Source organism: Hypanus sabinus, chromosome 11, assembly GCF_030144855.1.
Source record: "Hypanus sabinus isolate sHypSab1 chromosome 11, sHypSab1.hap1, whole genome shotgun sequence".
Lineage (NCBI taxonomy): Eukaryota > Metazoa > Chordata > Chondrichthyes > Myliobatiformes > Dasyatidae > Hypanus > Hypanus sabinus.
Window position 1 is genome coordinate 39,690,075 of NC_082716.1, and position 16,161 is coordinate 39,706,235.

The following is a 16,161-nucleotide window of genomic DNA, read 5'->3' on the forward strand; positions in this document are numbered from 1 at the left end:
GAGGCACGGGATCCAAGGGGACCTTGCTTTGTGTATCCAGAATTGGTTTGCCCATAGAAAGCAAAAAGTAGTTGTAAACGGGTCATATTCTGCATGGAGGTTGGTGGCCAGTGGTGTGCCTTAGGGATCTGTTCTGGGACCCCTTCTCTTCATGATTTTTATAAATGACCTGGATGAGGAAGTGCAGGGATAGGTTAGTAAATTTTCTGATGACACAAATGTTGGGAGTGTCGTGGATAGGGTGGAGGGCTGTCAGAGGTTACAGTGGGACATTGATAGGATGCAAAACTGGGCTGAGAAGTGGCAGATGGAGTTCAACCCAGATAAGTGTGAGGTACTTCATTTGGGTAGGTCAATTATGATGGCAGAATACAGTATTAATGGTAAAACTGTTGGCAGTATGGAGGATCAGCAGGGTCTTGGAGGTCCGAGTCCATAGGACACTCAAAGCTGCTGCGCAGGTTGACTCTATGGTTAAGAAGGCGTATGGTGCACTGGCCTTCATCAGCTGTGGGATTAAGTTTAAGAGCTGAGGGGTAATGTTACAGCAATATAGGACTCTGGTCAGACCCCACATGGAAGTACTGTGCTCAGATCTGGTCATCTCACTACGGGAAGGATGTGGAAACTATATCAAAGGTGCAGAGGAGATTTACAAAGATGTTGCCTGGATTGGGGAGCATGTCTTATGAGAATAGGATGAGTGAACTTGGCCTTTTCTCCTTGGAGCGACAGAGGATGAAATGTGACCTGATAGAGATGTATAAGATGATGAGAGGCATTGATCGTGTAGATAGTCAGAGGCTTTTTCCCAAGGCTGAAATGGCTAACACGAGAGGGCAGAGTTTTAAAGTACTTGGAAGTAGGTACAGAGGAGATGTCAGAGGTAAGTTTTTTTTTGCAAAGCATGGTGAGTGCATGGAATAGGCTGCTAGCGACAGTGGTGGAGGCGGATACAATAGGGTCTTCTAAGAGACTCCTGGATAAGTATATGGACCTTAGAAAAGTATTGGGCTATGGGTAACCCTAGGTAATTTCTAAAGTAAGTACATGTTCAGCACAGCTTTGTGGGCTGAAGGGCCTGTGTTGTTTTTGTAGTTTTTCTAGGTTCTGTGGACTGATATGATGAAAACTGTGTTGACATCAAACAACTGCTAGATGAGAAACATCGTCTTCACAAAGCTTTCCTCACTGACCCCAAGTTCATCTCATAGAAGGAAGCTTTCAATAACAGACTAAGTACAGTACAACACAAACTGTGCCAGGTGCAAGATTTCCGATTGATTAATAAAGCTGATGTGATCCAGTCATATGGAGATAGGTATGATTTAAAGAAATTCTATGCTGCACTTAAAGAAGTCTATGGCCCCACATCATCAGGATCATCCCCTCTCCTTGGTGCTAATGAGAACATGCTGATCATGGAGCAAGAAAATTCTTCATGGAATTAATGTGCTGAGCACTTTAACAGTGTTCTGAATCATCCTTCAACAACAAATGACAAAGCCATTGATCACCTGCCCCAAGTACCTATCAATGAAGCACTGGATATTCCACTGACATTAGCAGAGGCCTGGAAGGTAATACCTCAGCTTTCTAGTGGCAAATTGCCTGGATCAGATGTAATACTAGCTGAGGCCTAAAAGGAAGGCAGAGCAATGCTAGAGAAAAGCTCTTCCAACTTATGTGGCAGTAACAGAAAATTCCACAAGAATTTAAAGATATATCTATAAGTAAACCAACAATCCGATGCCAACTATTGGGGAATATCCTTGCTGTCTATCACAGGCAAAAACTTAACCAGACTTCTTCTCAACTGTCTCACTTCATACTGTGACTGGGGACTCCTATCAGAGTGCCAATATGGATTCTGGAAAGAACGTGGAACAATCAACATGGTGCTTGCTGCAAGGCAACTGCAAGGGATGTCAGGAGCAAGACACTGACCTATCTAAGGCCTTCGATATTATTAGCAGCAAGGGTCTGTGGGAGATCACAGCGAAGTATGGATGCCCATGGTGTAGTATTTCCATGATGGCATGCAAGCTAGGTTTCAGGACAATGGTGAGACATCCAAGCCCTTCCCTGTCTTAGAATGGGTTCAAGCAGGGCTGTGTCTTGGTGCTAATGCTATTCAGTCTGATGTTTTCCATTAGGTTAACTGATGTTTTCTGAGGCAAAAATGTGGACATCGGCATCAGATTCTGCACTGATGGGAAACTGTTCAATCTCAGGTGGCTCCAAGCAAAAACTAAGATTATGACAGAATCTGGGCTCCTTTTGCTGATGACTGCGCCCTCAAGGCTGGTTAAAAATTAATATGCAACACTGTGTCAACAAGTTTACTGATGCATGTACCAACTTCGGGCTTACCATCAACACCAAGACTGAAGTAATGCATCAAGTCAGTTTTAGGGAAATCATACATTTAGGCAAACAGTCAAAGACTCAACCCAATGAAGAGATTCACATGTCTTGGCAGCACACCATCCCAGAACATTGTCATTGGTGATGAAGTGCCAGGATTGCCAAGGCAAGTGTAGCCTTCAGCAGACTTTATACAAATGTCTGAATCAGAAGAGGCACAAGTCTACAGATGAAGTTGAAGGTGTATAGGGCCATAATACTTCCCATTCTGCTTTAAGCCTACAAAATATGGACAGTGTGCCAATGGCACCCAAAGAAACTGAACCATTTGCACACATGCCGCATCAGAAATCTCCTCAACATTAAGTGGCAAGGCAAGATCCCTGACACTGATGTACTTACCAAAGCTGGCCTTCCCAGTACCTACACTATCCAGATCCAGTCCCAGTCACATTGAGCAGGCCACGTATCTTTACGCCAGACCATTGGCTGCTTTATGGGAAAACTACAGAAAGGAAATTGTTGCCAAGGAGGCCAAAGGAAATGCTATGAAGACACCTTGAAAGCTTTACTAAAAGCCTTTAGCATCAATCCGGACATATGGGGACATACTGCTCAGGATTGGGTTGAGTGGCACTCTACCCTTCATAAGGGTGCAGTGACACAAGGCAATAAGGACAACTGCAACAAAGACATAGGCTGGCCAGGAAAGCCCAAGTCAGCAACCCCCAACCCAAGGAGGCTGATATCTTTTGTCCACACTGCCAAAGAACATTTCAAGCATGGATTGCCTCTACCCTCAGACCAGTTCAGCCCCCACAAATTGCAGATGACTAGAGTGGCTCTCATCTTTGCACGATGGACAAACAAACAAGTAACTCTCCTGTATACAGATCTGATGTCTAAAACAGTGACTGTGGGTACAGCTACTAATGTACCAATTTGATAATGATTATCAAAAACGTTAAAAGGTAGTTTTTAATCATGAGGTAAAGCATTGACCTTTTGTTACTTTAAAGCAGAAGCCTTTTATCATCTGGGAAACTGAACCAATGGAAGAGTACTTCAATACCCATAACTCAGTTTCATAGTTGCACAATGCTATGAAGCTGCAAAGAAATAATATGCACTAATGAGATAATCAAGGCACGATTCTTAAACAGCAGAGTAGAACACTATTCTTAAAGAACAAAAGGATAAACAGGTATGCATTACCTACAGTGCTTATTTTGTAGTTTACAGTGCATTAGCTTTTGATTTCTATTCTATATCTTACTCCATATTCAATTTTACTCTACATTTGTTCATCTATTCCCTTCCCAGCAACTGACCGGAAAGCAATGCCTTCATCCTCTTTCAAGATACCATAATCTAAGGAGATTGTGTGACGAAGATCTGACACTAAGGGGATTTTTGTTGCACCAAGTCCTCCTTGCTTTCTTGGGGTGTTGATCCTATCAAATACAAAAACAGTTTTAATTGTATTTAAGTGAGATGAGTAAAATAAATCTTGCAAATACATATACAATTAAGGGAAGCTCATTTGGTAACTATATATAAATTCTATTTGACCACCATTTTAATGACCATCTTATGTAAGGATGTCGAAGAAATTTACCAAAGTCATCCCAGGGACGAGAGATTTTGGTTAAGAGAACATATGGGAGAAACGAGGATCATTCTCTTTTATTTGAATATGGTGATGTGTGATCCAGAAGCTTCTTCAGAAGTCAAGCACAAGGGACTAATCAAGGATACAGATCAGGCAGCGAGGAATAGCAATGTACGGCATGGTCTGGCAAGGTACAGCATGTAACAATGGACTTGTTCTCATGCTCTTTCTTTATACCATAAACCAGTCTGAACCACTGAGATAAGGGGACTCGCCATTGATAATAGAACACAGTAGAAAAGTACTGAGTTACAGTGCCATAACACTTCAGGCTTTACAAAGCAAAATGTAGAAATATAGAACTAAATAGATCGAAGTTACAAATGTTTACAAACATAAGCAAATGTAAAAACTGAAACTACAAGAAAAACAATTTTCAATTCCAAAGTGCAGGATAAAAAAGTGTAACCCCCTGGGTCACCTCAGGCTCACTCAGCTCGTTCTCGTCTGGGGGAGCTGCCTTCGGCCCCGCCAAACTGGGTAATCAGCTGGTGTGGATGCTGTGTGATGTCCCCGCCTCGCCCAAAAACAGACAGTACACCATATGCGATTAAATGAGTACAATTTATAAAGGTTACTATAACCAAGTGATTAATAACGATACAGTATATATGAAGAGAAAATTAAAGAAAAGGCGCCAAACTTATCAAAGTCCAAACCTCTTCGTGCACAACCGTTGGAGCTCAATTACTGAAGTCTTCTGGCCACCATTCGATCCCCTCCGAACTCCTCGACTCGCAGCTCAGGACCCTCTGAACTCCTCGACTCGCAGCTCAGGACCCTCCGAACTCCTCGACTCTCCAAACAGCTCAGGACCCTCCGAGTGGTCAACCAAGCACATCCAGCTTCATCCCCCCCCCCCGGAGAATCTCCCGGCCTTGGACCCCCCTTTGGGGTCCGATCCTCGCCCAGCTTAGAGCATTGCGTCCTCTCTCTCGACCCCCTCGCGCCGATCTGCCCAAAAGCCCGTCAACAAAAGCTTACAGACTCAGAAGAAAGAACATTAATCCCCATTTGGTTTACAAAGGAATACCATTCTCGTTATCAGTAAATTAGCATTCCTGCTAGTTAACAAAAAGAAACCCTTTCCCAACAATAACAAAGAAAATAAAGAAACCCCCCTTTACACACTTCCTCCACCAAATAAAAGTCATGTCCTCATGACTACTAAATAACTCGCCACCTTTCCTGCCAACACACCGTAACCCAAGCACAAACAGTGACATCTCCTCCCCACACAGTAACCCTCACGCCCTGTTCCTCAGGCGCTACTTAGGCCAACTATCTGGGAGTTCCCTAACCCTTCTGAGGCCTCCGTACCCCCTCACCTAAACCCTTCAGGCTCGGACACAACTGGGGATACCTTGGGCCCACTACCAACTCCTCTCTCAACCTCTCACTCATGCCCCACACTGCACACAGCTAACCCTCCCCGCTACACCTGACTCAATGGGAGAAGGGCCAAAGGTCTCTTCCTCAATCGAGGGAAAGTCAGCAAAAGGCAGCATGTACCACACATCCAGCACATCATCCATCGAATCTGTATTCTTCCTCATTCCTGTGATCGGTAGCTGCTGTTTGATCTTCTCCAAATGGAAACACGTGGCCTGCACTGCTCCCGCAGTCTCTTCAGCCTCCTGTTCAGTATTCACTGCACTTCTCTCCAGCTTTTTCTTCCTCATGACTTCTTCCAGATCAACTTTCAGGTTTTGCACTTCATTTGAACTGTCGATGGTCATCTTCAGGTTCCCTTCAAGCTTCCGCTTCTCTCTTCTGAGATTCATCTGTAATTTCTTCACCTCTGCAAACTCCCCTCTCCGGGTTCTCAGTTTGCTATTACCCTCAGTCAGACAACTTTCTTCATTCTCTCCAACTTGTAAGTCTTCCGAATGGTTCCAGATCACTTTCTCCAGTCTCTCCGTCTTCATTTCAAACTTGATTCCGTAGAGACAGTCTCTCACGAGCTGCGTCCTTCGCCAGCCCTGGCACGTGTCCCGAAAACACTTTAACTCGGTAGTTCTCAGCTGCTCCTGCAACGACCTCACTTCATATTCTCCTGAGGCAAATCCAAATACCAAGAGATCATCCACATACACCAAAACTCCAAACGCCTCCACATCCCCTATGGTCTTCCACCTGCCCAGCAGGAAGGTTGCAAGGGCTCCAGATATGCCCTGTGGCATCTTTTCGGACCCGAAGACTCCTAGGGAATTTATAACGGCCGTCTTCTCCTTGTTGGCCCCACTCATCGGGATCTGGCAATATCCACTCCTCAGATCCAGCACCTTAAACCACTTCACACCACTCAGACAGGCCATCGCCTCTCTGGCCCTCAGGGCCATATTCTGGTCACTGACAGTGCGCCTCTTCAACGCAATATAATCCATACACACGCTGCCTACATCTTCCATGGCTGTAGGGGCCAGTCACCGCAACCTCTCTCTCTCCGAGGTGTCTTCAGCAGTCAACTCCCCTCCCTTGTGGTATTTCACAGCGTCCACGAAGAGGGTCTCACCCTCAGATACTTCCCCCAGGCCAAACCACCACTGGCTCTTTGTTTGAATTCGGTATCAGCCCAATGCTGCTACACACGTCCGCACAAGCAGCTCGAAACCCTGGGTGCATCGACAATGCCTCCAAACAGCGCTCACCCGCCTCCTCCGGGCAGACTCCCAAGCGCACCAGCAGGATTTTGGTTCTCTCTAGAACCGAAACGCTGCCCGTCTCAACAGGGTCCGGACACATCAGCATTAACGATTCATGAACCTCAGTCTCCTCCACATTTGCCTCTAAGAACTCCATTTTCACTGACCAACAACCGTTGTCTGGATAATCACCGGCACTGGTACCCCGAATCTCCAGTGTCCTCAATGTCATCAAGGGTAAATGCTTCCAATAACGGTTATGAAACAAACTGTACAGCAACTTCACCGGCACCCCGGTGCCGAGGATGGCTTTAACTTGACTTCCATCCATCCGTAACAACACCTGTGCACGTGGCCCCTCTAAGCCTTCAGGAATAGGGTCTGTTCCTTTCGGGAGTTCCTTGGTACATTGCTGGGAACGTGCTCCCCCAGAGACCCCAAGCTGTTCCCCCACTGGGCCTCCTCTAAGTTTCCCGACACCTCTCGAATCAACGGAACAACTGATCCCCTTGACAGATCCCCTTGGCACCACAAGCAATTTATCTGCCCCCCTAGGCAAAAAGGGATACCCTAAAAACTTCCCACCAATCTCCTGCCACAGATATAATAAGCCCCCCAGCTGCGGCATTTGACTTCCAGTCGAACCACACGCATTTTCCCACACTTTCCCAGAACTGGCAGCGGTCACTTCGAGGTAATTGCGCCCGACAGTTCTAACAAAGTCACCAGCCCGCCTACTCAAACTTTCAACCCGTCCCTGTCGCTTTTCCTCAGCCAAGCACTGCCACTCACCCAACAACTGAGAGGTCCGCTCCGCCCACGCTTCCGCCCCTTTAGGGCTGGACATTATTCCAACAACCGGGCGGAGCTCACCACTGCTGAAACATCCCAACCCGTCACTCCTCAATCTCCAAACAGTACGGACAACCCATGGTCCCACCACCATTTCGTCAGCCAACAGCAACCACCCCATCCAACACACACACAGCGATAACCAGCAATCGCACACCCACAAAGGCACACCAGCTCCGCCGCAGACACAATTTAAAGAGGGTGATCACACAGCTTCCACAGAAATCAATCCCGGACGAGCCCCCACAATGTAACCCCCTGGGTCACCTCAGGCTCACTCAGCTCGTTCTCGTCTGGGGGAGCTGCCTTCGGCCCCGCCAAACTGGGTAATCAGCTGGTGTGGATGCTGTGTGATGTCCCCGCCTCGCCCAAAAACAGACAGTACACCATATGCGATTAAATGAGTACAATTTATAAAGGTTACTATAACCAAGTGATTAATAACGATACAGTATATATGAAGAGAAAATTAAAGAAAAGGCGCCAAACTTATCAAAGTCCAAACCTCTTCGTGCACAACCGTTGGAGCTCAATTACTGAAGTCTTCTGGCCACCATTCGATCCCCTCCGAACTCCTCGACTCGCAGCTCAGGACCCTCCGAACTCCTCGACTCGCAGCTCAGGACCCTCCGAGTGGTCAACCAAGCACATCCAGCTTCATCCCCCCCCCCCCCCGGAGAATCTCCCGGCCTTGGACCCCCCTTTGGGGTCCGATCCTCGCCCAGCTTAGAGCATTGCGTCCTCTCTCTCGACCCCCTCGCGTCGATCTGCCCAAAAGCCCGTCAACAAAAGCTTACAGACTCAGAAGAAAGAACATTAATCCCCATTTGGTTTACAAAGGAATACCATTCTCGTTATCAGTAAATTAGCATTCCTGCTAGTTAACAAAAAGAAACCCTTTCCCAACAATAACAAAGAAAATAAAGAAACCCCCCTTTACAAAAGCATTCTAAATGGACAATGAGGCAATGAGAGCTGATAAGCGAAGTCAAAGACAGAATAAAAGCAAAAGAGAGGGCATACAATACAGGCAGAACCCGAGTTATGAACGTCCAACTTATGGACAACTCGTACTTATGAACCGAGGAAGGAAAACAGATCGCGACGCTGTCCGCCATTTTAAGTCATTGCCGTTGACACTGTGTTGAGTGTTTTAACTTTGTATTTGGCTTAAATTTTTCATAGTAAGATTCACCCTGACCCCACGCTCCCCACCCGCCGTTCCAGTTGGCTGGTGGCACAGTGAGATCAGTGCCGGGCTTGAGAACAGAGGTTCCTGAGTTCGATACAGTGACAGACTGCACCAATGCAGGGATGATGTCGATCAAGTGATTCCCGTACAATCCGTGTTGGGTTGATGTCGAGCTTGCAACTCGACCTCGTAAACAAAAACACTGCCATCTCCAGTTTAAATTTCCATGCAGAATGTTGTTGAGGATCAAAAACCCAAACCCAGCACAGCCCCCACTTGTCCCATTTAACCTGTCTTAGTGCAGTGGACTTTAGGACCCGGGGAATTCAGTGCGGTGGTCCTTAGGACCCAGAGGACCTCGGGAGCCAGCGCCCAGTGTTTCTGTTCCATTGACAGGAAGCGATCGCAACTGAAAATAAAGTGGAAATAATAAAGCGTTTGGAAAGACGTGAAACGTCATCGGTCATGGGAAAAGCATTAGGCTACAGTCAACGATCGGAACAATTTTAAAGGGTAAAAGATAAAGTGAGAATAATGGAGCATGTGAAAGGCCCTGCCCCGATGAAAGCTGCATTACTAAGCAACGCAGTAGTTTAATTATTGGAATACATACATTTCTTAAGTGTTTATATGCATAGAAAGGTAAAATATATATACTATATATTAAGACAAACGTTTGACTGACGCTAAATAATACCAGATGTACTTGTTCCAACTTACGTACAAATCTGACTTAAAGATAGACTCAGAAACGGAACTCGTACTTAACCCGGGGACTGCCTGTATAGCAATAATTAATAGGAAACTAGAGAATTAGGCAGCTTTTAAAAACCACCAGAAGGCAACTGAGAAAGCAATAAGGAGAGGAAAAATTGAAAAAATGAAGGTAAGCTAGCCAATAATATAAAAGAGAGGATATTGGACAACTAGAAAAAGACCATGGAGCGGTAGCAATGGCAAACACAGAAATGGCTGACAAACTCAGTCAGTATTTTGCATCAGCTTTCACTGTGGAAGATACCACAAGCATATGCCAGAAATTCAAGACTGTCAAGAGGCAGAAGTGAGTATAGTTGCTATCACTAAGGACAAGGTGCTTGGGAAGCTGAAAGGTCCAAAGATAGATAGGTCACACCTTAAGAAGGGAGTGAGGCAGAAGAAAGGAAATTATTGGCCAGTTAGCCTGACTTTAGTTGGTAAGATTTTGGAGCACATTATTAAGGATTAGAGTTTGGTGTACTTGGAGGCACCTGACAAAAAAAGCCGATGTCAGCATGGTTTTCTTAAGGGGAAATCTTGCCGAACAAATCTGTTGGAATTCTTTTGAGGAAATAACAGGCATGATAGACCAAGAAGCATTGGCTGATGTTGTGTACTTGGATTTTAAGAAGGCCTTTGACAATGTGCAACACGAGGCTGTTAAATAAGTGCCTATGGTATCACAGGAAGATACTAGCATGGATAGATTAGCTGACTGGCAGAAAGCAAAGAGTGGAAATAAAGAGACCTTTTAGCTGCCAGTTCAAGTGATGTCCTGCAGGAGTTGGTGTTGGGACCACTTCTTTTCACAGTATACCTTTTGTCAACAATTTGGATGATGGAATCGATAGTTTTGTGGCCAAGATTGCAGATGGTATGAAGGTACACGGAGGGACAGGTAATGTTGAGGATACAGTAGGACATGGTCAGATTATGAGAATGGGCAAAGAATTGGCAAATGGAATACAGTCTAGAAAAATGTACAGTCATGCATTTAGGTAGAAGGAATAAAGGTGGAGACTTCTTCTAAATGGGAAGAAAATTCAGAAATCAGGGGTGCAAAGGTGTTCGGGAGTCTGCATGCAAGATTTCCTAAATGTTAACTTGCAGGTCGAGTCAGTGGCAAGGAAAGGAAATGCAATGTCAGCATTAATTTCAAGAGGACTAGAATACAAAAGCAAGGATATAATGCTGAGGTTTTTTAAGACATTGTTCAGACTGCACTTAGCAGGATTGTGAGTAGTTTTCAGGCTCCTTATCTAAGAAAGGAAGTGTTTGCATTGGAGAGGTTCATGAGAATGATCCCGGGAAGGAAAAGGTATGAGGAGCACAATGCCTCTGGGCCTGTTCACGCTGGAGTTCAGAATGAGTGGCGTCTCATAGAAACTTATTGAATATTGAATGCCCTAGGTCAGGGGTCAGCAACCTTTACCACTGAAAGAGCCACTTGGACCCGTTTCCCACAGAAAAGAAAACACTGGGAGCCGCAAAACCCGTTTGACATTTAAAATGAAATAACACTGCATACAACGTTTTGTTTTGCCTTTATGCTATGTATAAACAAACTATAATGTGTTGCATTTATGAAATCGATGAACTCCTGCAGAGAAAACGAAATTACATTTCTGCATGCAACAAAAACATTTTGAACTCCGAAAAAAAGACGTTGGGTTGAAGGTTACTTTTAAGTAAAATACTCAACGTCTATATGAGTCCTTCATGTATTTATGAAAAACGCCAAACTTAAATTTGCCGCCAGCAGCAAACCAAAAATAACGTCAGCCAGCTGTCAACCTGAAAAATAAAAGGACTATTTCACTGAACAATGAAAACATATAAATATACGTAAAATAATAGGCAATTAAAATATTTATCATACTTGTTCAGGTTGACTCACACCTGACAATGCAGTCGTATTCAGTAGGGATGGATCGATGCTTAGGGGAGTGACCGGGAAGGATAATGTGTTTTTTTCCTCTCTGAACTCACAGAAGCGTTTCCCAAACGATGTTTGCTTTGCGATGATTGCAGAATGTAAATACTCCGAATTTATCATGTCGTGACCTTGTTTGAACTCTCTCAAATTGGGGAAGTGAGACAATGTGCCTTTCTGTAAATCTCTGGCAAGCAACGTCAACTTGCGCTCGAATGCCAAAACATCCTCCAACATGTGCAGGGCTGTACGTCCTTACCCCGTTGAAGAGCTGTGTTCAGCGTGTTCAGGTGCGCTATCATGTCTACCATGAAGTGTAGCTTTTCCAGCCACTCTGACTGTTCCAGCTCAGGAAAGTTGAGCCCTTTGCTGCCCAGGAATGTTTTCACTTCTTCCAGACACGCGACAAAGCGTTTCAGCACCTCCCCTCTGGACAGCCAGCAATAAAAACACGTTGTAGCGGTGTGCTACACGCAGTCAGTAAACTGCAGTCAAAGATAGCTTTATTCGAACTAAACAGCCTTGCTTTTAAGCCTCCCTCAACCCGCCCCCCATGGGCGCGGATGCTGCAAAAGACACGTACTCACAAACCCCCGTAGGCTATCTCCCTTAGCCTGAACGCTGGCTAATTGTGAGCCGGTTCGGATGTGTCAGGAAATGGGTCGCCACAACGTCTTATTTAGATTGTACAAGATCACCATAATCTTCAAATTTAGATTTACATTTCAAAAACTAACAAACTAACATAAAATACATTTTAATTAAATACTGACCATGTAGCGGTGTGCTACACGCAGCGCTAAAATTACGACACGGAGTCGGTAACTGCAGTCGAAGGAAAAAACTTTATTCAAAATCTTCAGCCTCACTTTTAAGCCTCCCTCAACCTGCCCCCCATGGCGCAGAGGCTCCAAAGCTCTGTGCTCGCAAACCCCCGTAGGCTATCTAATTGTGAGCAGGTTCGGATGTGCCAGGAAAAGGGTCGCCACAACCAATTATTTCCCAAGGCAACAGGGAGCCGCAGCACAGACGTAAAAGAGCCACATGTGGCTCCGGAGCCGCGGGTTGCCGACCCCCGCCCTAGGTAGAGTGGACATGAAGAGGATGTTTCCTATAGAGGGAGGAATCTAGGACTAGAGGCCACAGGCTCTTAATTAGAAACATGTCCCTTTGAAACAGAGATGAGGAGTAATTTTGTTAGTGAAAGGGTGGTGAATCTGTGAAATTCATTGCCACAGACAGCTGTGGCGGTCAAGTCATTGGGTATATTTATATTGGAGTTTGATAGGTTTAAGTAAGGGTGCAAGGGCGTCAAAGGTTACAGGGAGAATGCAGGAGAATGGGGTATAACAATAAAGGATGATAGATCAGCTACAATATAACGGCAGAGCAGACTCGAAGGCCGAAAGCCTAATTCTGTTCCTAAGTCTTATGAAAAACAATGATCTAGATCCTAATCCAACACTTTGGAACAAAAAGAAATTGCAAAGGATGTATTAGATGTAATAGATGTATTAAAAATTATGAAAGGTGCTGGAGTGGATAGAGATAACTGTTCCCACCAGAATGAACCAAGAAGTGGGGAATATAGCATTACTAGGACTGGCAAAGAAACAAAAGAGACACAAGAAAAATTCTGTGATTAGATTAAGGGGCACACTGCCAGGAGTAGTAGTGAAGGCAGATCCAATTGCAAAATTCAAAAGGGAACTGGATAAATACCTGAATGGAAAAAATTCACAGGACTTTCAAAAGGAAGGAGAGTAGAAGTATATGGATTGTTGTTGCATTGATCTGGCACTAAGTGGATTATGAACTTTTCTTTGGAATGTGTCTTTAAATTATCATGGTTTCTTGGGAATTATAATTGATACTCTGGCTGCAACTAAACCCCCTGTAAATAAATTAACCAGCCAACTGCGATATTTGTCGCTTCATATTGGTTTCAGTGGGCTTGCAGCTATATTTTTCACAGGACTTCTGTTTTAAGAGATGTGTAGGCCTCTGCCAAAAAAGCTGAACACACCACACCAGCACCAGTCAGACTCCTAAGATACTTCTACACCTTTGATTTCAGTACTGCTTAATCCTGGTTTGACTATGAAGCTCTGATGTCAGCAATGAAGTTACCTATTACCAGAGGTTATATGACTACTGATGTTACAAACCCCATAACTGGGTCACTTACCAGCAAAGATAGAGAGGTCCGTTGAAGTCTGATGGTACTATTTTTAACAGTATTTATTAGTAAAAATACACAAAAATAGTATCAATGCAGACATACAGATAATATACATCGTCAATACTAAATCTAAAAGTGCGGGTATAATAATAATAAGAAGAAATAAGCTCTATCGTTGTCTAGGGAATAAATGTATTGTCCGATGGAAATATAAAGGTCACTCAGTTCATTCAGGCTGCAGCCTTTGGTTGGAGTCGAGAGAGAGAGATTTTTAGAAACTTGTCAGCTTTTCCTTTTATGATTTCAATCCTTCACAGTCTCGTTGTCATGACCGTTCACTTGTGGCCTCTCCTTTAGCTAAGCCGTTCTTCCGTGTTAAGCCCACTACCCTGGCAAGGGAGGACGCACACGGGCGCCACCGGCTTTGGCTATCGAATGCTGTCACTGGATTTCCAGCGTTTCTCCTGGTGCGCCTGAAGGGGTTGTTCCCCAGACCCTCTTTTATCCTTACTCACGGGGTCTCAGATGTCAATCAGGTTGGGATGATGTAATCCCTCAACCAGCCCACTCTGGTCATCCCCTGAGGGCTTCAATGAATAGTACAGTACTCAATACACAATTCCATCTCCAAGAGACAATGGCCGTTATCCGTGGCTTTGTCTTGCTGAGGCCAGGACACATTCCAAAACCTTGAGGATTCTCTCTCATTTCCTGGGTCCCAGACCTGAATTAATAGCGATCTTGCGATTCTCAAAAAGGAGGGGGCAACTTTGTACCCTCAGAGTTGTGGCACATTCGTAACACTGAATACTCATTTCTACTTTTCAAGCACATTGGTAAGAAATGTCACAAATCCAATGTGCAATTGGTTTCTCCAACATAAGATAGAACTGTAATGAACATTGTTTGCAATACAGTAAATCTGAAGAAATGCAAGGAACTGGAGTTAAAAGTCTTATCACCCGAACAGATGAAATGCTGAGAAAAACTGGAAGAACAGAACAAAGTCCTTAGAAGATGCAGGATTGGAGGTGTGGGAATTGGTTAGTTTATAATGGGTATCGGTAGATAAGCTACAGCATGAGTTGGAGATAGATGTCAGAAAAGGGAAGAAAAGAGAAAATTAGGAATGAATACAATCAGAGTGTGGAAACTGGTGACGGAGGTAGGACTATTTGAATTCTGTATAATTTTTTTTCTTATTCAAGGGACTTGCTTTCCAAGGGACATCACGGGCTTTCCAATTTTCCCTTAAAAGGTGGTGGTGAGCTGCCTTCTTGAACTACCACAGTCTTTAATCTGTGGGTACACACACAATCTAGATAGGGAGAGTGAGTTCCAGGCTTTTGACTCAATGATGGTAAAAGTAAGCCAATGTATTTCCACTTCAGGAAAGTGACTGGTTTGGAGGGCAACTTCTAAGTGGAGGTATTCTCTTGCTTTAAGTTCCTTTGTCCTTCTAGCTGGTAGCGGTCATGCATTTAGAAAGTGCTGTTTGTGGAGAGTTGGTGCACTGATGCAGTGTATCCCATAGATGGTACAAATGTGCGTTGGGAATGGAGTGAATAATCTGCTCTCATAGCCAAACTGTAGATATGACTACCTCAGTTCAATTTCTGGCACAGAAAACAACACTAATTCAGTTGTTAACATAATAGAAAAAGAGTTCCAAATCTATGAGTAGTGAATCATCCTTCTTGTGAAAGAGAAAGAAGCAGGCTGTGTGAAGTTGGGGCCATGAAGTTTCAAGCATGTGGAAAAGCTCTCCTGAGGAAATAAGGTCAGTAACTGTCCAGAAGATGATGATCTGGTCATGGGGTTATGGTCCAGAGTGACATGAAGCTTCTGAGAGCTGCTGTTAACCCTTTGCAAGATGGAAGTTAGTTTGCAAAAACCAGGATAAGTGCTGCTTACAATAAGGGCAGAAGAAAATTTTTGATTTTCAATGTTAGACTTGCAATAAGCTATGAACAGACAGCTTTAGCTTTATTTCTCACATGTACATTGAGACATTGAAACATACAGTGAAATATGTCATTCATATCTGTGACCAATATAGGATGTGCTGGGGGAAACCCACAAGTACCATCATGCTTACATCAGCAACATGGCGTACCTATAACTTACTAACACTAACCCATACATGTTTGAAATATGCAAGGAAACCAAAGCACCGGGAGGAATCCCACACAGTCAAGGGGGAGAATGTACTAACTCCTTACAGATAGTGGCAGAAATTGAAACCCAATCACTAGCACAGTAAAGTGTTACGCACAGTAAAGGGTTTCCCTCTTCTGAGATACAAAATCTAAGAGGAGTGCCATCTATGCACATGAAGTGAGCGACCAAGAATGGGCGAATCCAGTATCTCAAATTGCTCACTTCTAGAATTGAACCATGATACAATGCTACTGCTTCCTTGCACAGTCATCTGGGCCAATATTATATGTTGTAGACCTTGCATGACTATGTATACTAATAAGTAAAGAAGATTGTTCCTTTATAATCTGGTAAACACACTATTTTGTAGCCAAATGAGTAATCTGTATTGCAAAAGTC

At 44.3% G+C, this 16,161-nt stretch overlaps 1 protein-coding gene across 3 annotated transcripts in view; it reads right to left on the reverse strand.

Annotated features, from left to right (window-relative positions):
- Positions 1-16,161, reverse strand: part of LOC132401872 (peroxiredoxin-1-like) — a 44,014-nt gene that overhangs the window by 22,003 nt on the left and 5,850 nt on the right. For all 3 annotated transcript variants that reach the window (XM_059984174.1, XM_059984173.1, XM_059984172.1), the window contains exon 4: positions 3,699-3,821. In XM_059984174.1, coding sequence (XP_059840157.1) covers positions 3,699-3,821 — 123 coding nt within the window. The remainder of the gene's footprint in view (positions 1-3,698; positions 3,822-16,161) is intronic.